Here is a 21,816-nt window from a genome sequence, read left to right as displayed (position 1 = left end):
AAGCTGTAATACTCAATTAAATATTAGATATCACAATCCCCAAAAGGATTGTCAAAGTCAATAATTAAAGTGTTTTATCTCCACGAGTAAAACACACTCCTTGGCCATTGCACTCTTTGGCTCAACTTGTGGGCTTTTTTTCTTTCAAAGCTACTTTTATTGGAAATATTGCAAAAGTACAACATAAAGGCCCCTCAAAAGATGAAAAAAAACCACCGAACCCAACCAACTAAAAGTTGTTTGAAATGCTCAAAACATACTAATGTCACCAGGTGTCACGTGAAAAAAAACAAGCAAGATTACTTTCATCTTTTATTTCCTGAATCATTCCTTTCCATCTCCTCTGTTATGAATTGAATATATTTTCCTTTTCAACCACTGTCCAGCCCTGTTTACATGGTCCTCCACCATCGCCAATTGTTTTGGCAACTAAGTGAAGGTAATGCTACAATTCAGTCATATAGTTCAAGCATTTCTTTAAAAGTGTTAGACATTAATCACTCTGGTGGATCTCTATAGCCTGGGTCTGACCTACATGCTGAGATGGAAATAACTTTTGAGTGAAGTTTTCTTGAAATATCTGTAAGATATTGATTTTTAATGAATGAGTTTTAAAACATGTCATCTCTAACAAGGTAGTATTTTGCATGCAAAATATTTAAAAGGGATAATCTCATTTAATAACAATGACATTGCAGTATTTCATGAGGCAATAATTCAGCTTGAGCTGATTAAGTACAAATTTGTTGGCCTAGCAATTTATTTATCAGGGACAGAAATTATTGCCAAGACCACACACTGGGGTACTCCCCACATTTTTATTATGTTGTAAAAGATGAAGTCCCTTCCGTTTGCTTTAAGGATAGTGCATTTGTCTAGAATAAAATTTGTAGATATAAAAGAGTGGAGTAAGGAAAATAATGTCTTCTTATTACCTGAACAATGTCATACTGCGCCAAACAACATAAAGAAACCAGAAAAAAACAAAAACACAATTTATTTGAGGTCCAAAAAATTAAAATGTCACTTAAGCTACAATGGTATTGAAGTTCTCAGTATTTTAAGGAGCATCTTTACAATGCTTATTTTAAAACACCCACTTTGCATAACTGACAAAAACTCAAATGGCCTAATTATTTTAGTAGTCCATTAGTAATTCCAATCTGTTCTCTCCACTGCCAGCAACAACACTGTTCACAACTCTAGTGCATGCTGTGCAGAAGACAACAGTTCTGGAGCATGGGTCCACTGTTCAATCAGTTTCTTGTAACAAAAAAAATGGTGGGGTGAAAGACTATAAAGTAAAAACATAAAAGGGAGAATTAACTACAAATTCTGGGCATCTTACATTCCAGTGGTCCTTACCCTGCTGAACTCCAACAGAGACTGAAATGAGACTGTTATAGATTTGCTAATAAGATTGATTGACTTTATTTGATTGATTATTTGATTTTATAAAATTATTTTATAGAAATATAGAAGGTTAAGAAATATATTTTAATGAAACTTATCGTTGCACAGTAAAAGCTGCTATGAGATCCTCTGTACATCCTGTACTATGGCTAGAAGAATGGGCTAGAACCATTGTTAAAACTTAGGTAATAACTTTAGGGTTTGAAAGGTTTCTTTGTATTTGACCAGTCTTCTGTATGTAGAAGGTGTATTGAAATGTCAGAATATGAGATGAATGGAAACTGGGGAGAGTCGACTGGAACAGCTTGTAGTTACCTGCCAAGAAACCGTGAACTTTAGTAAAAGGTAATTCCGGCAGGGGGAGATCGCGACTACCGACTCATATACCACCTACCCAAATCGTACCCCAGACCCATTTCTGGACCTAAGCTCTACTGCGCAGAATCGGATATGGGAGGAGAATATGTTAATGATTTATGGGAAACATCATGGTTATGCATGAATACTTAATGAATATGTATTAATAAGTTCTATATATGGGGTCTAATTTTGCGACTTGGTGCGCGTTGATAGTGAGAGGACTCGCTCACGTACCCAGCTATCAATAAAGAAGTGTCTGCTTATCTACATCACATTGGTGTCGATAAGTTCTTCGTTCCGAGATTTCGGTAACAAGACTACCCAACCTTGAAAATCACCACAAAGTAACATTGGAGATCATGAATGCCAAAACAGGTTTTCTTTATGAACACTGTGCTTTTCCAGCTTGTTCAGCTACTGTAAAACTTAATACATTATGATCAATCACCTGCTTTTAAGTGCTTGGGTGTCTAGACATTACAGTGTTAGATATAAAGCACATTAATGAATTGTAGACATACTCTTTGGTCTCCTGCTGGTGCATGCAGGATTTCATTTAGTATTGCAACCAAGGAGAACATTTTGATCATCATAATATAACTGCCAGTGTCCATCTAATCATCATTGTCATAGATTAGCTTTTCAACTTCCAACTGGACAAAAGAATAGCCCCACCTCTCTGTTAAAGTTTAGCTTTCAGAAAAGGATATCCATACAACTTAACTCTTTATCATATAGACAATGTACCAAAAAAAAAAATATATCCTTTTGTGACATTGCTTGTCTGAGCTCTGTCACACCAATTAAAGATTAAATTAATAAAATGCATTTAGTTAATTGAGTTATAACAGATTTCGAAAATGGCAAGTCAATAGCAGAAGATATATGCTAAATAATTAAAAATTTGCAATGGCATATCATGGTATTTGTAATTAATTAGGAAATTGAATTCACATACACTATCATAACATATGTTTGTACCTATCTTTAACTTTGTGGAATGAACACTTCGGCAAGGATGTGTTGTCCACACTGTCTCAAAAATGCTCTGCTCTTCACTGTTGTAACAGCTTTGTAATTTTACAAAAATATTAGTATTTCAGCTGTGCTAATTAGTTTAATACCTGAAGTAAAGGACGCAGGCTGAGGCAAAAAATGTAATCAGTGTTGCCACTGGTATGTTTAAAATTACTTTTGAGCCAAACGCAGCAAATGAATAGAAGTAACAGGAAAAACATGTTTTACATTGCCCTCAATTTATAGGAGAAAAAACAAACCAGAGCTACTGAGTAGTTTTTCAGCATGTATGAGAACCAACCAATATGTTTACAATTAATCAGGAATCAACTAGGTGCAAAATAGCATTCTAGCTGCATTTAATTCCATAGTATATTGACCTATTGAAAGTAGAAAGATCTAAGTATTCTTGAAAAAAAAAAAAAACAACCCACCACTTTTTTTTTTTTCAGTTTGTCATCTCAAACCTTGTTGCACTCAGAAAAAAGAAAACTTTACTTAAGTGTATGCATACAGATATACGCACACATGCTGATTATACAGTCTTTCAGGTTCACTGAATGCAGAAATAACTGTTCATGTGATTTAAACTAAAAAAAAAAAAATATGCAGACCTGGTCTACTATTATAAAGTAAAGTACACATAATGATGCTCTGCTTCCTATATATAGGGCTTTTCATCCAATAGATTATTTTACCATGGGACTGAGGCCAAGATAGTAGTTCTTAAATGCAGTAACATGCATAGTGAAGGATAATGCTCTCAGGTAATTCCAGTACTGATAGAGAAAAATGGATTTCCCCAATACTGCATTAACAGTGTTATAACCATATGACAAGTAGATTAAAACCTTCTTCAATTGCTTACACATATGCTGTGAAACTCTGAAAAATCTTTTTTCTTCATAATATTCAAACTACTTGTCTTCACTGTTAATTTTTACATAATCAAGGTCACTGGCTGTATACATATTACTCATCCAGAAAGCTTGGCTGAGCATTACTGAGAAGCTGGTAACCTTGTCATTTCCCTTCCTCCTTCCCTACCCTCCACCCCAAATCAAATTAATCATGAAGCTTTAGATCATTGTGGAAGCATTAGGCTTTCTGCCATGTTTCATGATTGCTTTAGGTGTACTTACATCTCAATGAGATCTTAATAGCATTAAAAAAAATGAACAAGACATATAAAATCCTCATAGAGCCAAAGTTTAACTGCTCATAGAAGAGCTTAACCTACGTTTTTAATTTTTATTTGATAAAATTCCTGTTAATGTTTTTTTTCCATGTTTTTTAATAATATCTTCAACAATCTAGAACAACGTGCCACAACATTATTTTTGAATGTAAAATGTAGATCTTCCCTGTAAAGGTGGTCACTGACACTTTTCTTGTCTGATTCAACTACCTTACTTTTTTAAAATCCATTTTTTAATCTTTTTGGGACTAGATGTGCGATTCGTTTAAAACTGAGGAAACAGAACAAGAAACCTTTTCTCCACTCAACATAAGTACCTGCAATTGCTGATTTTGTATTGAACAGCAAGCAAAAAACAAGTTTTCAAGCTTTCTTACAGAATTTGAGTTATTTCCTGTTTAATTGTTTCTGATGTCATGCACAGCAATCTTAGCCATGATTTTTAGTGTGGAAGATTGGAATTAATTTCTGGCCAAGGAGTGCTGCAAAATTAGGAATATGACCTTAATCTACTGTACTTAAAAGAGAGTAGATCACTTGCTTCCACCAGTGTACCAGTATATTTGATCTTAAAACACTTACTCATATTAATCTTTCCTTCTCCAATATGTTTTGGGGTTCTTTTGTTTTAGTTTTTTAACATCTTGCTACAGAATTGTATCATTCTGAAGTAGAGTAAATCCCAAATGAACCAAACAAGGACAAAGGAGGACAAATGTTCATTTCTTTTTGTATCACATCCACCTATTTAAGGTGTTCCAGGCCAGGCTCATTCATGTAAAGGTGTTTGATCTTAGTCTGCACCAGCAATCGAGTAGAGAACTCTTTCTTTAGAGAGCTTCCCAGTTATAATTACAAACAGCTTATCACCATAAAATCTCCAAAAGGACAAGTGTTCTCGGAGTGGTGGGGTGGGGCAAGGATGGGAGATGGGGAACAGGACACTGATGATAAAGTTTCTTGTTCTCTTATACTCAGGAATTCTACCTTCCACTACCCCACCCGAGTGCTTATCAGGCACTTCTCTCTCCTCTCACTTACCACCTATCAACTATCTCAAAAAGTCTTCCCATTCCACCTCCCACTGTCTTTTGTTGCCTTTGATTCCCTGCCTCTTTTTTCCATCTATCTTCCTTTCCAAAACAGTCAGTTGTTTTGCTCAGGGTTCCTCATTAGATCTCAAAATCTTTAAGCAACTAATTTGCTTTCTACTCAACCTACATTCAATTCCCCTCCCAAACACTTCAACCCCTCTGTCATATTGCTGTTGCCATCACCTTGGACTCATTTCCTATTCACAGATATTATCACAATGATACAACAAAGAGTCTAAATACATTAAAAAGGCTTTCTCATGCTGCCTTAGCATGACAATTACTACTCATCTTCAGAACTTCATTTAAGTATTCTTCTCTGTCCACCTTCCATTGTTAGACACTTTCTACTGTACTTAATAGATTCTTTACTTAATTTTTTTAAGGGTTTCTCTATCTCTTCCATCATGATCACGATTATTAATCAGGATTACATTTTCTCCAGGGAAAAACTGAACAGTTCCTAATGAACAATCCCCTTGCAAAGGTTCATTATAAATTCCCATTTCTACATACCAAAAAAGTCACAGACTTCTAAGTCTGCCCCTGAATCCCAACCACATCATCTCTGGCACTGTATTTCACACAATCATAGAACAGTTTGGGTTGGAAGGGACTTTTAAAGATCATCTAGTCCAATTCCCCTCCATGGACAGGGACATGTTTTACTAGATCATGTTGCTCAAAGCACTCACTCCCCTTTGAGTCTGTGTTTCTTAAAAGACAAGAACACATCTCTGTTCTTACGCACACAGAGATAAATGCACACATCCCTTCCACTTCCCTCCACTGACATTCGCATCACTTCTCCTTCAGAACGTCAAGCTCAAGCATCATCTTTGACTTGTCCTTCCATCTATCCTCTTATCGGTTCTCTACATTATCATACCCTTTGCCATCTTCTAAGTCTTTAATATAATTTCCTGTAATACATCTTTTCATGTTGCCCAGTTCTGCTTTAAATGCACCATTAGCATTAGAGAGGAAATGAAAATTACTAGGCACTCTCTTACCGGTTCACTCAACATGAATAAACATTTCCATCTGCCACAGAGCAAATCATTTCAGTCTTTGAAAAAACAAAACCCCCTTTGAAATAAGTAAGAGCATTGAGCCAACATGAAACAAGAGATTTTCAATAAGAAATGGATACTACTGCTTGTACATAACAGAGACAATACTCGTCACTATTCAAGATTTAACTTGGAGTCACGCATGGAGGACAAAAGTCAGAAATAATTATGGTGCACAGCCATACATACCATTTCCCAGTCTTTATATTTGGCAAAGTTTCCTCAAATATCCCAGTTAGATGTATCTATCTCAAAATCACCCAAAGCAGTAACAAAGAGGATCCTGAATTCTCTCTACCAAAGCCAAATTCTAGTGCAAACACTGTGACAACTAGGCCCTCCCTGACATTAGATGCAAGTGAATCTTAAATATACCCTAACGAAGAGGGTATATTCTAGCAGACCATGCAAGCATCTGTCAGAGCCCTTGTGATGGCCACAGAGGGGAGGTTATCACTGACACCATCACAGCAGACTGACATTTCAAGCCAACATTTAAGCTGTCAGGAAGGATCAGATGACATGTTTTTATTTGAGCACGAATGATTTTGAAATAGAAATGGGAATTTCAGCAAGTTGCAGGTTGAACAAATTGATTCTGTACGATCTATTTTTCACTTTTGCTCCAGAGAGGAAGTTTAAGAAATTCACACTACATGGAGAGTCAAAGAAATTGATGGTTTCATAATAGCACTATATCACTGCCAGAAGCTCAAGCTAAACCAATCACTTTTTAACTAGAAATGGGCCGGAGACATGATGTTCTGATCTCAATCTAAACTTCAAGAAGTTCATGGTGGTTATGTTAGGATTTGGCATTTGGCTTAGGATCCTCTCCACTTTTGAGAATGAAAAAAACCTTTTAAAGTAACAGTGGACTCTCCTTTATCAAGAGAAATCAATGAATCAGCTTGGTCTGATCTCATTTTGACGTTATAAGAAGTCTAAATAGGTGTCTTTTAGCACTGCAATTATACTAAACCCTCTAAGTCTCTCTGGGAGTCGTTCTAGTATGGATGTGAATTCAAATATGAACAGGATTTGAGGACAGCCCTAGACATATTTGCCTGGTAATTACTGGCTAAAGTGCAAACTTACGATGGGAAAAGATTTTTAGAACAATAGAGCCCTCTAATGGATTAACCCTGTATTACTGGGGTTTTCTTCAGTGCTGCGGTAAAAATAATTCGGTTTTCAGCTTGAAAATAAAACACAAGAGGTACCAAGAGAAGAATTACAGACTATGAAAGCTTAAAGACAGAAGCTATTTCTTCCAAATCCCAAATAGCCAGAAATCACATAAAGAGACATCGTTCAAATGGAAGATCTAAAATGAAACCTCTTAGGACCATTTGATATTTTTGGTTTTAAGTAAATAAGCTTTGGGAAGAAGCTGGGTTTGCACCATTGTTTGTAATATTCATACACACAGAAGGAGCTGACAGGCTGCAGCATATCTAACCTTCATTCTGTTTCAGGGCTTGATTCTGGTTTGCCTTCTGCTGCACAGCAGTCCGTGATCTCTGCAGAGCATCCATGTAGCAGAAGGGAATAAATATCTTTTAGAAAGGCTATGTAAGGGTGTGCTTTCGTGATCAGCTAAAGCAAATCTGAAATCAATGATGTTGAAAGGGCAGAGCAGATGCAACTTGCCATACAGCTGCACAAGCAATAGAACCAACACACACGTGCACACACAAAATAATAATCTCAAAAAAACTGTAAGAAAGGAAATTTACTTGGGGGGGGGAGGGGGGGAGAGCAGTCTTTGATTATCTTAGATATTCATAATTGAAAAGTGAAGGGCTCTGGAACAGTTTTGTATCAACATACACAGTCAGGAGAACTGACTCAGCACAGTGGGCATAGCTGGGAGTGTCCCACATCAACAGAGAAAGATCAAAGGAGTACTTGAAGCAAGAGAAATGCTCCCAATAGTTACATGCAGGTAGAGTAAGAAAGAAAGCAAGAAATGGATGCCTGGTACAGAGACGCTCAAGAGGGACTCTGCTAGTTTCAGATGACCTACCGCTGGACACAAGTGTGTATATCTCATTGAAGTACCACATTTGTCCCTTAATCAAGAAGCTCAGAAAAGCCATAAGGGAGCATTAAAATGTATTCAGGGGCATAAGATGAATACAGTATTGATTCTGAAGGTAAAAGCAGCTCATTACAAACTGCTTCCACAAAGACAGGACTCTCATTGATGAAAACCCATTCCAGGGATTCCCACTGATGAAATACCTGGAAACCCCATAACAGAACAGTAACATTGAGCACTGCAACACTGCGGGTGATCCCACAGGCAGAGACTGTAAACTAAGTTGGTTGACTTCATTCTTTCTACTGGAATGACATGAAAGAACCTCAGTGAAGTACAGGGTCTCAGGGTGGGCTGATGGCATTTGTCTTTTGGGTTTGTTCCTCCTTAAAGGCCTCTAGCTCTAATCTTTACTTAAATAAACAAATTGGCAGGTCACCTATTTGTTACAGTAATCAAGACTGAGAATTTCAGTATAGCTGAAGAGTACTATGCTCAACTATGAAAACCAGCTTCTCTCCATGGTGCTCATTCAGCAAAACAACATGCTGCAGGCTTAAATTGAAATGACATGTAGCCAATACACTTCTGGTAAAATATTACATGTCAAAATCATTTGTGGAGTTTTGTTATAGCTACAAATCAGCATAAATCCACAAACTGCATCACATTTGACCCTGGCTAAACACCAGGTGCCCACCAAAGCTGCTCTGTCACTCCCCTCCTCAGCTGGACAGGAGAGGTCAAATATAACGAAAGGCTCATAGGTCAAGATAAGGGCAGGCAGAGATCACTCACCAATTACCATCATGGGCAAAACAGACTTGACCTTGGGAAATTAATTTATTACCAATCAAGTCAAAGTAAGGTAATGAAAATAAAACCAAATCTTAAAAACATCTTCACACCACCCCTCCCTTCTTCCGAGGCTTAACTTCACTTCCAGTTTTCTCTACCTTCTCCCCCCACAGCAGTACTGGGGAACGGAGGCTGCAGTCAGTTCATTACAAGTTTTCTGCCAGTCCTTCTTGCTCAGTGGGAGGGCTCCTCAAACTCTTCCCTTGTTCCAGTGTGGGGTCCCTTCCACAGGAGACAGTCCTTCATGAACTTCTCTAATGTGAGTCCTTCCCACAGGCTACAGTTGTTCTTGAACCCCACATGGGGTCACAAGTCCTACCAGCACACGTGCTCAAGCCTGGGCTCCTCTCTCCACAGATCCACAGGCCCAGCCAGCATGGGTTTCCTGTGGGATCACAGCCTCCTTCAGGCATCCACCTGCTCTGGCATGGGGTCCTCCCTGGCCTGCAGGTGGATATCTGCTCCATTGTTAACCTCCACGCTCTGTAGGGTTCCCCTGCCTCACCATGGGCTTCAGCATGGGCTGCAGGGGAACCCTACAGAGCACTGGCACCTGGAGCACCTCCTCCCCCTGCTTCTTCACTGACTTTTGCTGTCTGCTGAGTTGTTTCTCTCACATATGCTCACTCCTCTCTCCAGCTGCAGTTGCTGTTGTACAGGATTTCCACCACCACCACCCCCCACCCCACCTCCACACACACACACCCCCCTTCTTAAATATGCTATTCCAGAGGTGCTACCACCGCTGCTGAGCGACTCTGCCCTGGTCAGTGGCAGATCCGTCTTGAAGCTGGCTGGCATTGGCTCCATCAGACATACGTGAAGCTTCTGGCAGCTTCTCATAGAAGCCACCCCTGTAGCCCTCCTCCCTCCCACCCCTCAAAACCTTGCCATTCAAACTCAATACAATGTTTTTGGTTAGTTGGTTGTTGAGTGACCTCAAAGAATGTGCCTGACAAGTAAAACTTCCATGGAATGCAGTAAGTGAAAAGAAAAAACAAAGGTCTTTGAGTCTCAAATTTCCTGGCATACTCTGGGAAAGAGTAGTAACATCTACTATTGAACATTATGTGGTCCCTCAAGACCATCTAAATAATTTCACACTTAAAGAGGATAATAGGAGAGGAAGTGAGAACAACTCCAAAATGACAAGTCTTACTGAGACACCATTCACATTTGAAAGAGGAGTTTGTCTGTATGCAGATCTGAGGGAAAATGAGAACAAGGCAAGCACATAACACCACCTCCCCCAAACACCCTCCCAGGTTCCAGCTAATCATGGCTCCTCAGTTTCCTCAGGCAGAAACAACACCTTCCATTTAAAGTCCTGCAATAGATTTTTTCTTCCACTAGCTCACAGAGTCATTCACTCATTCACTGAACCCCATTATCCCCATTTACCCCCATCTACAGTGTCCTAAAGAGTTCCACAGTGTCCTGGTTTCAGCTGGGACAGAGTTAACTTCCTTCCTAGTAGCTGGTGCAGTGCTGTGGTTTTGGATTTAGGGTGAGAATAAAGTTGATTACAAAAGTGCTTTGTTGCCAGCTGGGGTTAAACCACGACACACAGCCAACTACTTTATACCATACTATAGTCATGCCCAAAACATAACAAAAAGCCTCAGATTTTGCGACCTGAAATGATAGCCCTACTTCATGTTTTTTACTACTGGATTTGTTTAAAATTTTACAGTGCACAAGAGAAACAGTCCTATCTATGTTCTTCAAAACACAAAAAACATCAGTTTTGAGCATTTAGCTGAAATATCACTTAAATAACACAATCTATTTCTGCATAGCAAACTTTCCAGATGACTGTGTTATAGGACAGTGAAACCAATGCACAAAATAAGCCTTCTGATTTAGTAGAGTGCTTATAGCACATGTTTTAAGAGTGAATTAATCCCAGCCCTGCCACTAACCTGTTGTGACACTCAGGGCTTTTCACTTCACCTCACTATATATTCATTTTTTCCACTGTACAATCAACATAATGATACTTCACCTGCTTTTTGAAGCCTTTGAGAACTGCAGCAATAAAGTACTACATAAAAAGAGATATGCATTTCTATTGAAATTCACCTATTCACAGAGCCATCAATTTCCAACTCACTAGTTAAACCATCTTTATAAGCGTTCATTCACAAAAAGCATATGAAAAATTTACCTGCTCATTTTTGCAGATCCACACAGTATTCCCCTGAAGTAGAATAAAGATTTTGGCTTTGTATCCTTTCAGCTCAAGATAGCCACTTTTCTCAGGGGTGACAGAAGTTCGAGACTGAGAGTTATTATCAGACTGTGATTTCAAGGCATTGAGCATTGTATTAACCCAGGCATTCCTTTCTTCTAAACAAGAAAAAAATGAGACAAAGACATACGGTTAAGCAGCAGCTTCATTCTTCTCCACTCATTGGCTTTCCTGTTCTTCCTACTATGCTATGCTGGTTGATGGTATAGCTATCAGAGAGAACATCCACCTTGAAGAGGAGGTGTACATAAAAATAACATGACAGACCATGTCAGTGGATATGTTAGCAAAGACAGCCATTCAATTAATTCCCAACAATCAACAAACAGAAGTTAGACAAACTGATTATCAAGATTCTTAAAAATGTGACTACTAGTTCTAAGATGCTTAATTCCAGACAGCTTAAAGACTGAGGTGGTAGACAGGTGGCATGTTATACCTTCTGGAAGCCAGATCAATGGGAAATACAGAAGTTATGCAAGAAAAAACCTGGGAGCCTAAATATCATCCCTCACTGAAGAAGTAAGCCATCGCCAATGCTATTTTCTATGTTTGGCCATGCTTTTAAGGAATAACATTTTGAAATTTACAATCTATTCCAAAAGGTGTAGTGGTTAAGCTTGATATTGTCAAGGGTACTGAATAATCAAGAAAATGCATGTTTGAATATCATTGCATTCATTATTAATTTAACATCTCACAAATACACGAACACAGGTAGGTGAAGTAATAAATTTCCACTGTCTCATTCACTGTTCGGATATTTCACCAGACTATGATCAATATATTTTAATGCTGAATACTCTGAATGCATTAGACTTGCCCCACGCAATTGGAACATCGTGAATATTTCAACTCTGATTTGGAAGGTTCAGGCTGTAAAACATACTGGGGGGTGGGGGGAGAAAAGGTCTATCCACAGTGTATGTAAAGTTGACACAATTAGTGCCAAACACTGCAAAGAGCACCATTAAATCAGTAATGTGCTTGCTTCATAAATGTCATGTGTGCAACAAGAAAGAACAAATACACAAATTTAAGCATCAGAAAATAGTCTGAAGAAAAGGAAGATAGCAGCCTGACAGACTAGCACACGGAAGGCAATCCAAGTGCTCCCCTTAGAAGTTTTTTTTTTAAAACACACTCCTTGAAAGTACATTGAAAAGTGAAAAGACCAGTGGAATATTTTAGTATAGTTGAGGGCATCAAATTACTCTAGAAGGTTTTTTTAAATGGTATTCCACTTCAATTAAGCAAAATCTCACTGCATCTGAGCAGGTTATGCTCTATTTCATTGCTATCCAGTAACTACCAATTTTTTGCCCTGAAATGCCCCCAAACTTTCCAAAGCATTATATAGTTTTTCCCTCCAGATACTTAAATCAATTCAAAAATAGTGTATTTTGATATACCAAAAAATAATAAATCAGAGCAGTGAAAGTAAACAAGACAAGCACTATAAACCACTGATTATATATTATATATATAATTATATATATAATATATATATATTATATACCAACTTTGGTACCAAGGGACACAGGCCAATGAAGACTGATAGCATTCTTTATTTTGATACTCCAGCAGACAGAAAGAAAAGTTAATAAATAAGGTCCACAGGATGAAATATTTATAAAAGTCTTGATTCCAAGGTCTTTGAAAAGTAGTAAGTACCCTTCAAATAGTCCCAGAACAGTTCCCAATCACAAATCCACAGAAGGAGTAGTATCAAGTAACAGTTTGTGCACATAACAGAAAGCAAGCAGGGTTATTTACATAATTTACTATGAATACATCATCCAGCTCAGGCCACTATGTCCAAAGATAGTTACATACTAAATAAAAACTCAATTTTAGGTATAAAAAGTGGTTGCTCTGAATATATTTCATAAGTCAGTATAAGCTGTTAACATTTTTATAGTATTCAAAGTCAATGGTCCATAAAGCAAATTACAGCCCTACAAAACGTATTGCACTAAGATGGCTATGTTCCAATTGGTAACCCTCCCCCCCCCAAAAAAAAATGGAAAAGAAAGGCAAAAATAATAAAAATAGACATACTTTTTAAGTCAGCTAAGAGCATAAAAGTGCCTGAAATGATTTGAGCCAAACCTGATAAGAAGGATTTGTTCACTGATGCTGCACTACTGTTACAGCCTGCAGCAAACATTTACAACCAAGCTATAACCCATAAAAATGGGATTTGATAATGGAAATGCTGACAGACCCTTAGCTATAATGGGTCTGGCATGTACCTCTGTAAATACATATTGCATATCTTTTTTTCCTAGGTATTCTATTTATTTGATTGTTTCTATAAATAAGTTATACACATGCACTGACATTGATTGGTTCCACATATTACAGCTGTAGGTTGATAAAGCATTAGATTAGAAGGCATACTAATTTCCCTACTACAATTTTCATTTGTATTCTCTATCAATATATGGCTGAAAATATCATATAAGGCAGCAAACAAAGACAGACAGAAAAACCTAGATTTCTTTTGATCACAGCATTACATTCAAGCTATCAACTTTATTTTGCTCTTTGTCAATTTTATATCAAATAGTGACTCGGAGCAGATGGCTGAGAGCATACAGGCTGTAAGAGCTGCTAGTGAGACCTGAGGAACATCCAGAAAAATTCATCTTTGGGAAGGATGGGGGAGGAGGCAGAAGAGTTGGAAAATAGTATTCTCATTTTGATATTTTTAAAAACTATTCCTTAACAATTTCAGTTGTTCTTGCAAAGCTTCCAGTTATCTCCAATTTCATTTTATCAGCTGGATTCCAGAAATATTTCAGGTAATTTAACAAGTTATATTTCACAAACATAATTTATCAGCAGTGATTACATGGCTTTTCGACAATCATTAGAATTACACATGTTCTACTTACCTTCTTTATCCACACGAAAGACAAAAGTCCTATGGGATGTGACAACTTCAAATTTATTCTCCCCGTGAATTCTTACTGTTGCTATAGCAGAGAGCAGTATTATTCCCTTTGAGAACACTTCCTATAATAAAAATGCCATAGAAATAGTTAATAACTCTCATGGAATGTTAAATGTCTCTCAGGTAATACTACCTGCCATGATGTTTAGGAAGTTCACATACACTGGCTGTGCTCCTAAAATTTCACCACACTATTAATAAAACTGCCTTAATTAGTAAACCACTACCTACACATCACAAAATTCACTGTTCTGGGTCTCTGCACACCTGCAGCCTTCTAAAATAGAGTTAAGTCCCATGGTGAGATAGAATGCATATATTTGAGATACCACTTCATAATTTGTCTCATGACACTAATATTGCAAAATATCACACTCCCCTAAATTTACAAGTTTATGTCAAAGTAAATTACATGGACTATCTTCACGGAACCATAATTCAAAAAAATATAACTATTATACTTGTAGAATAGAAACAGACAAGGGAAAAAAATTGTGCCTGCTCCAGGCAGAAAATTCCAAAGAATTTTTCAGTTCCTCCCACACTCCTTCAGTGGCTACCAATAAGAAAAATAAATTCACTGATTTTATCACCAGTAATCCAAAATTTTCCCCAAAATTGCTAATTTCCAACTAGGAATCAGGACAACTGAACCGAACACTAAAGCAAAACAGGAAAAAGGAACTACTGCAAGTACTTTTTCCAAGTATCTTGTATTTTAACCTAATTAACATAAGTATTTGGGGGGTGGGGGAGTGATGTGCAGGGAAAGGAAAGCTCCTACAGACATGCAATACCTTGGAAATACTTCTGCACAATTCCTGGATTCCAGAGTTAACGCTGCTGCTCCTGTCCCCACTAAGCTTTGATCAATTGGTTTTCTGACCAAGACAATTCAGATTTACTGCATCTGGATCATAAATCTTAGCAGTATTAGTCCAAAGGTGAGCTCCCCATAAAGAATTTGTACTGCAATAACTTTCCTCCAAAACTATAAATTATTATAACAGACTTTATACAATAATTTAAGGAACCACTGTGAATGCTAAGCACGAAGGATATACAGGATCATTTTTCTGTTTATTGAGTTTAATACACTACTGATTTTCACCAAATTCACACTCAACATTGTTTCACTTCTAGGGACTAATATACACCAGTGAATGCAGTTAAGCAAATAGAAATATTGAAATACAGCTGAAGCAAACATGAAATTACTACAATTACACCCAAGAACTGCTCTGTTACTCAGAATTATCTTAGCATTGCACACCCATTTTCTTTGTGGCTATATTTGTTAGAAGAGATTTTAACATTTTTTAATAAAGTTGGATATTATGTTGACTACTGATCCTTCACAATGGCAAAGCAAATATTGCATATAGTATTTCTAAAGGTGTTCAGATATAATTATATTATGGTGTTTGCAGGCATCTACTGGCTGTTTTTGGTAATGTAAGAGTAATTCAGACTGCTGGAAGTCACAGCTATTTTATTTGCTTTAATAAAGAGTCAGTTTCTTTCTAAGCTCAGCATAGTTTTGATTTTGCTATTTAAACAATCATGCTTTTTAAAGCTTTGTTCTTCAAGGATACATATTTTCAAATACAGTTTAAACCATAACAATTTCTCAATCTTTCCTCTGCAGCAGCTTCTCTTTTACATGCAAGAAATAATCCCTACTGTGAAAAAACTCTTGTTGATCAAGATACATTTTCTCTCTTTGGAACACTCCAGACTAGAAATTAGGTGAATTATTGAATAATACAGAAAAACACAAATAAACACAGCCAAGAACCTTACAGATACTCCTGTCACTAAGACATGTACACTAGCTTTAGGGCTGCAAAAAATTCTGACAGAACAATTTCCTCATGAGGAAAGAAAAACATTTTATATAGAGTGCTTTGATGAAAACTTTTATTTTCAAATACAGCCCAATATCACTCCTTGACAGTTGTGTTTTAGAATTGGACTAAAAGATTCTGGAAAACACTGTTTTGTTTTCCAACATTCCCAGTGCACTGCTTTGGTTCTCCTTCCACAACAGATTAAATGTTACCTATTTCAAGAATGACAATGGTTCAGCTGTTTGGCAGTAAATTTTGTTGTCTGTTATGCACATACACAATATCACACAGCAAAATATCAAAGTTCTCCACACGAAAAGCAAAGACTTTTTCCTAAATCACTAACATATTTGTCAGGGACCCTAAGATGTTTTTAAATAAAAACTTTCAACATAACCAGCAGGTTTTGCCTTACTATAAAGCACATGTTAGAGCACCAGTGCTGTCCTGCCAAAAGTAGAAAGAAATTTGAAACAAACGCTGTGCCTACAGGGTAGCTGAAAATAATTCTCCATTTCTACCTTCCCCTCTTTCGTTTCCTTTCACTTCAGTTAACCACATTCTGTTAAGACAAAACCACACGGGATATTGCTCTGACCACATCAACTTGCTCAGGACATGAACATAGAAGAAATTAGCAGAATCACAGATTAAAACAAAAAACATTCCTACGTCAGATGCTGTTTGCAGAAAACTTTTTTTCATATACGCAGATACAAAGTAAAGATCCCTATTGCTTAGAAGCTGACATACAACTAGATCAAGGTTAGAGAAATATTTAGAAAATTAAGGTTTAAATCATTCAGAGAATGTTTAAATGGGCAAAATACACATTTTCCGGAATATGGCCCTCTGTGTCTTCCCACCCCATCCTCCACTTGTTTCACTCTTCATTAGCCATGTAGCACACACTTCCCTTTCTTGAGAATCTCACTCCTCTCTCAAGTTCCTAATTTGAATGACAAATAGAGCTATTTAATATTGTTAGTGTTTCTGGGTAAAATAAACAGTTTCATTTCACAGAGTCTACCCTCCTCTGCTTGTAATAATCATAAAAATATCCAAGTATGGATTGGTTTCCTTTTGAGAACTTTTAACCGATATGTGAAACCAAAAGTGTAACAAATTCTTTATAACATGCTTGCCTTTGTAGGAACATCCTTGGATAAACACACTAGAATAGACGGAACTTGCCATTAAGATCTAAAGTTAAAACAACAACTTCCCCATTTAAATATATATATATAGCCAGCCCCGTAACTAGGAGGGACCTGCTGCCTTGCAATGAACTGTATAACTATCCTTGTCTTATCAGAACCAGCTCCTGAGCTGCATGCAGGTCTTGATAGTTCTGCAAATAGTTGCTCACAACGTCAAGGTAACAACACACAAGCAACAGCAGGACCATGCTGGTATCCATCCAGCAGGCAGTATGAATACTCTGGGTGTGGGAGTAGTGATTCAGCAGCCACCACTGTACTAAAAACTCAGTTCCCCAGTGACACCACTGCTCACCCAACACAATCCCACTGTGCACTGACAGCTATTGGTAGTCAACTATGTTTTCCTCCTATCTACAGGTTAGTCCTGAGATTCACCAAAGCCTCAGTTCCAAGAATTTTCTTCAGGCCTCACAGTTCTCAGACAGACAAAGTTTTTAGCATATGTGGCTCACCAAGTGAATAAGTCAAACACCCAGATTTGGTCAAACTGTATACACACACAGACCAACCAACATCCCTTGCAATCCCAGCAGTGAGATTTTGTACTCAGATTCCAGGAAAAGTGAGCCAAAAACCCTTCAGACCAAGACTTTTGCAAGCTCCTGATAGGCTAACCTGTCACAAAGACCTTTTAAACAGATGATGCAGAGTTGGTAGCTTCCTATGCATCATCTAACACTAAATATTCCCCTGAGCAGAGGTGAAGATTTCTGGAATCTCCAATGACAGGCAAATGTATAACAAGTACTATTCTAGAGTAACTGACCTCCAAGTAACTTTTTCAGTGGCCTTCAAGGAAAAAAAAAAATCCCCAGTGCAGATAAAAGATTTAAAATTCTCTATTAGCATTTCTTTCCCTAATTATGCTACAGACAGTGTTAAGCAAATCCCAAACACTGTATTTTTCAAGTATTTCTTAATGACTAACCCTGCTTTTCTGCTCCTCTGAAACCCTGGGATGAATACCACAAAGGGCTAACATTTTTTGTCAGTGCAATCCAAATGTTAGTGTATTGTTCCCTTCATCTACAAAATCATGTCTTCTACTGTGAGTGAAGCAAAGTACACAAGTAAAAACAAATTGTTTCATGTTCTTAATCAGTAGGCATACAGATCAACGTAAATAATTTTTTGAGGTTCTTCTTAATTTCTCTGGCCCCTCAAGAAATAGTTAGTGTTTTCCTACTTCAATTCTACCCTCCTCATCTTCTGCTGAAATAGAGCTAAGAGTGTGCATATTATTATAAAGCATCTATAGGACACTTATTGATTACTACCACCCAGCATATACTGCTCAGGAGCTTTTACCTAACACTGTATTTTGTTCCTAATGTAATATTAAGCTTCAACAGGAAATGCTTTGCAGCATTAAATAATAAAAAAAAAGGTAAAAAAAACCCAACAAACGTGTTTAAAGATAGGTCTCAAAAAAAAACAAAAAACAAAAACAAACCACCAATGTAGTTTCTATTGTGAAAAAAGTAGTATCAAAAGGCCAAATAAGTCTTTTTAAAATCTCAATTTCACTAAAGGAATACATATTTTATTGAAAAACACAATTTAAAAATGCATTTTTGTATCACACATCAGAAGGGAACTACATCAGAAGGGAACTACTTTAATCAAAACAACTTATGAGTCCACAAATCTTTCAGTAAGATTTAATCCCTAGGTACAGAAACAAAGAACAGCCACTGACATGGTAGTACTATGCTGATTTTAAAAAGACCCATTCAAACATAACCTAGTCCAATGATATATGATTATTCCTAGAAGACAAACAGGAAAGAGACATTTTAACGAGTAAACAAGTGTGTGGGGGTTTGATTTTTAAAAGGACTTTCATACCACATTTAATGTCTCTCAGGAACCCAACATGCTGGGTTCCTATGACAAGACACTTTGTGACCACCAAAATAACACTGCATCTCTTAAATGTGTTTTGCATGATCCTGTTCTGTTTTGCAGAATGCAGCAGCATCACTTTCCATAAAGTAAGAAGAGCTAATGATATCTTATCTGAAAAGGTCAGGAATACAAGCCCTTTTGGAAAACAAGAGCATCAAAAATACATGAAGATCTCAAGGACACCTTAAAATATTTAATAATGTCTCATCCTAGTACTTTGCAATTGAAAATTAATTCAAGATGAATATTCATTTATTTCTGAATTTCTTCAGGGAAATGCATTTGTGTTAATAAACACATTACATCACAAACATGAACAAAACATGTCACTTACCTTTTCATTATTGTAATACGAAATGCTGTCTCCATCGAACTTAACCCAGCGCTTCTGAAACACACGTTTGCTGTAAATCAAAAATTAATACAATTAAAATAATAAACACAAACTAACACTGGCTTTTAAGACTGTCCCAAGCACAAGTTACAGAAAGGTCAAATCATATTTAGCTTCCTGTGTTTCAGCTTAAACATTTTGAAAATTAAAATAAATTTTAGCCCTATCATATCTTTCCAAAAGGAGAACGCTGATTTCTAATATAACAAAAAGATCTGGAAACAAGAAGTGCAGTATTTCTAGACTTTTTATAAATTGGTATCTTCATATTATTAATCAATTCAGTTTTCTTTTTCTCTATTTCCTCCCCATATGCTCTAGATCACGTCTGAAGTGACAGAGGAAAGAAACAACTTTCAATAGTATAATTTTGCTTGAAATTAACAAGGATGAGAACTGACTATTTTTGTTGGAGACAAAGGAATATTCTGAACACTGAGCATACTTTAAGCATTACAAGCTTTGTAAGGTACTTTCCAAAAAAGAAACTGAAAAACTAAAATGACCATTTCATTGCCATGTTTATAAGAAGAACATCTCTGTTTACAGGTTATGGTGTCTCCAGTCAACACCTCCCAAAAACTTTCTTCCCTGGCCAATGAATAAATCGCAGTCACACCAAACCACTCAAGTACATCAAATTTCATTTTCAGTCTGTGTTATCAACTGAACATCATTAATGAGAGGCTCATTTGATTATTTCAGTTTGCTGTTAACTCATGCCCTATAAGGACCTCCTAAAAAATTATTTTTACATGAACCTGAAATAGTCCATTATGCTCATTTAAAATGTTGACAGCCTATTAGTTATCATCTATAAAAGTTTCAGTTCTAAAATCTATTAAACAAGTTAATTAAGCAAGAGCAAGACCCCACTCTAACATCTCTTTTCCCAACATAATTTCCTTTCCTGCTAAATGAGTGTTCTGCTTTAGGATTAGTAGACTGTGATAGTTTATCAAAACTTTAATCAAATAGCAGCTCTGGCTTAATTAACTTGTATTATATGACTACAATAAATCATCATTTTTCATAACCTGGAAAGGCCAATGTAAAATCTATTTTCCATTAAAATGTCAATAAACTTCAAGATGATGCAGGGAAGAAAATGTGAACCTAAGCACCATGTACAGTGTGAGTAAACTGAATGGCTTTACCATTTAGAGTGAACTAAAAAGAGAAGCTGTACTTGAAATGCATGATTTGTAGCAATTTAAGAAAATAGTATATACTCATTCCCCTGAGTAGATATGAAGTACCAGGTGTAAATGAGAGCTCTGTAAGGAGGAGAAAAGGCAAGGCAAGGCAAGGTGGGGGGATGGGTGTGCGCGCACACAGCTAACAGGGAGTAGAACAGAAAGAAACATCCAATTGGCAGGGACTGAAATAAGAAATTACAGTGCTTTAAGGAATGAAAAAGATTTTTTTTTTCTTTTGGTTGCTTTCTTTACACCTTCAGATATTTGGTTCTCTTACAGTACCTTTTCTCAAAAAATGCAGCATTCCTTAAACCACGCTTAAGAAAAAGTCCTTGAAATTTAGCCAAGAAGTATCAGTGACTCAAAGCTAGTGACCCTGCTGCAACTGTTCTATTCAGTCCTATCAGTATCAATCTTGTGGTTGACTCATCTTTTTTCAAATAATATACTCTCATACTGTACTTTATCTAAAGCCTTCTCACTTTGTTCACAACTCTATTCCTTCAAATAGCGTGAGTCAACTGGAAATAAGAACTATACTTTTTATCACTCTGTTAGCTAATTGCTGGAAGTGTTGTTTAAAAAAAGTCCTAGAAGTGAAATAAAACAAAAGTTAAAGCTAACTGCAGCTCTCTGAGAAGCCAATAAACTAACAATTCTGAAAAAGAAAGATATATAAATGCATGTTATGCTGGGGAAAAGTCTTTTGAGTCTGTGTGTAATTATTATTTGATTCTTTAGAAAAAGTAAAAAATGGCAATCCATAAATGTGAATGAAACTTTGAAAAAAAATTAAAAAAAAAATGTTTGAGCAGATTAAAATTCCATGACGGCAAAATAGGTTGATTCCTTCTTATTATTCAGCTTCAACAATGTATCACTGTATTAACACAAATGAAGCCAAAACCAAAGACATTAAAAGTTCCTAAATCAGAAGTCTTAAAAAGGAACAATAAAAAAAAAGGGGGGGGGAAT

General features: G+C 36.7%; 1 protein-coding gene across 1 annotated transcript in view; it reads right to left on the bottom strand.

Moving 5' to 3' along the window:
- ARAP2 (ArfGAP with RhoGAP domain, ankyrin repeat and PH domain 2) overlaps positions 1 to 21,816 on the bottom strand; it is a 129,958-nt gene that overhangs the window by 85,325 nt on the left and 22,817 nt on the right. The window contains exons 7-9 of the mRNA XM_040587814.1: positions 19,583 to 19,652; positions 14,209 to 14,329; positions 11,225 to 11,406 (exon numbers count right to left, since the gene is read on the bottom strand). Of these exons, the coding sequence (XP_040443748.1) occupies positions 11,225 to 11,406; positions 14,209 to 14,329; positions 19,583 to 19,652 (373 nt within the window). The remainder of the gene's footprint in view (positions 1 to 11,224; positions 11,407 to 14,208; positions 14,330 to 19,582; positions 19,653 to 21,816) is intronic.

Source organism: Falco naumanni, chromosome 1 (genome assembly GCF_017639655.2).
Source record: "Falco naumanni isolate bFalNau1 chromosome 1, bFalNau1.pat, whole genome shotgun sequence".
In the NCBI taxonomy this organism is placed as follows: domain Eukaryota; kingdom Metazoa; phylum Chordata; class Aves; order Falconiformes; family Falconidae; genus Falco; species Falco naumanni.
Note: the sequence above shows the minus strand (reverse complement) of the source record. Positions and strands in the feature narration are given on the sequence as shown.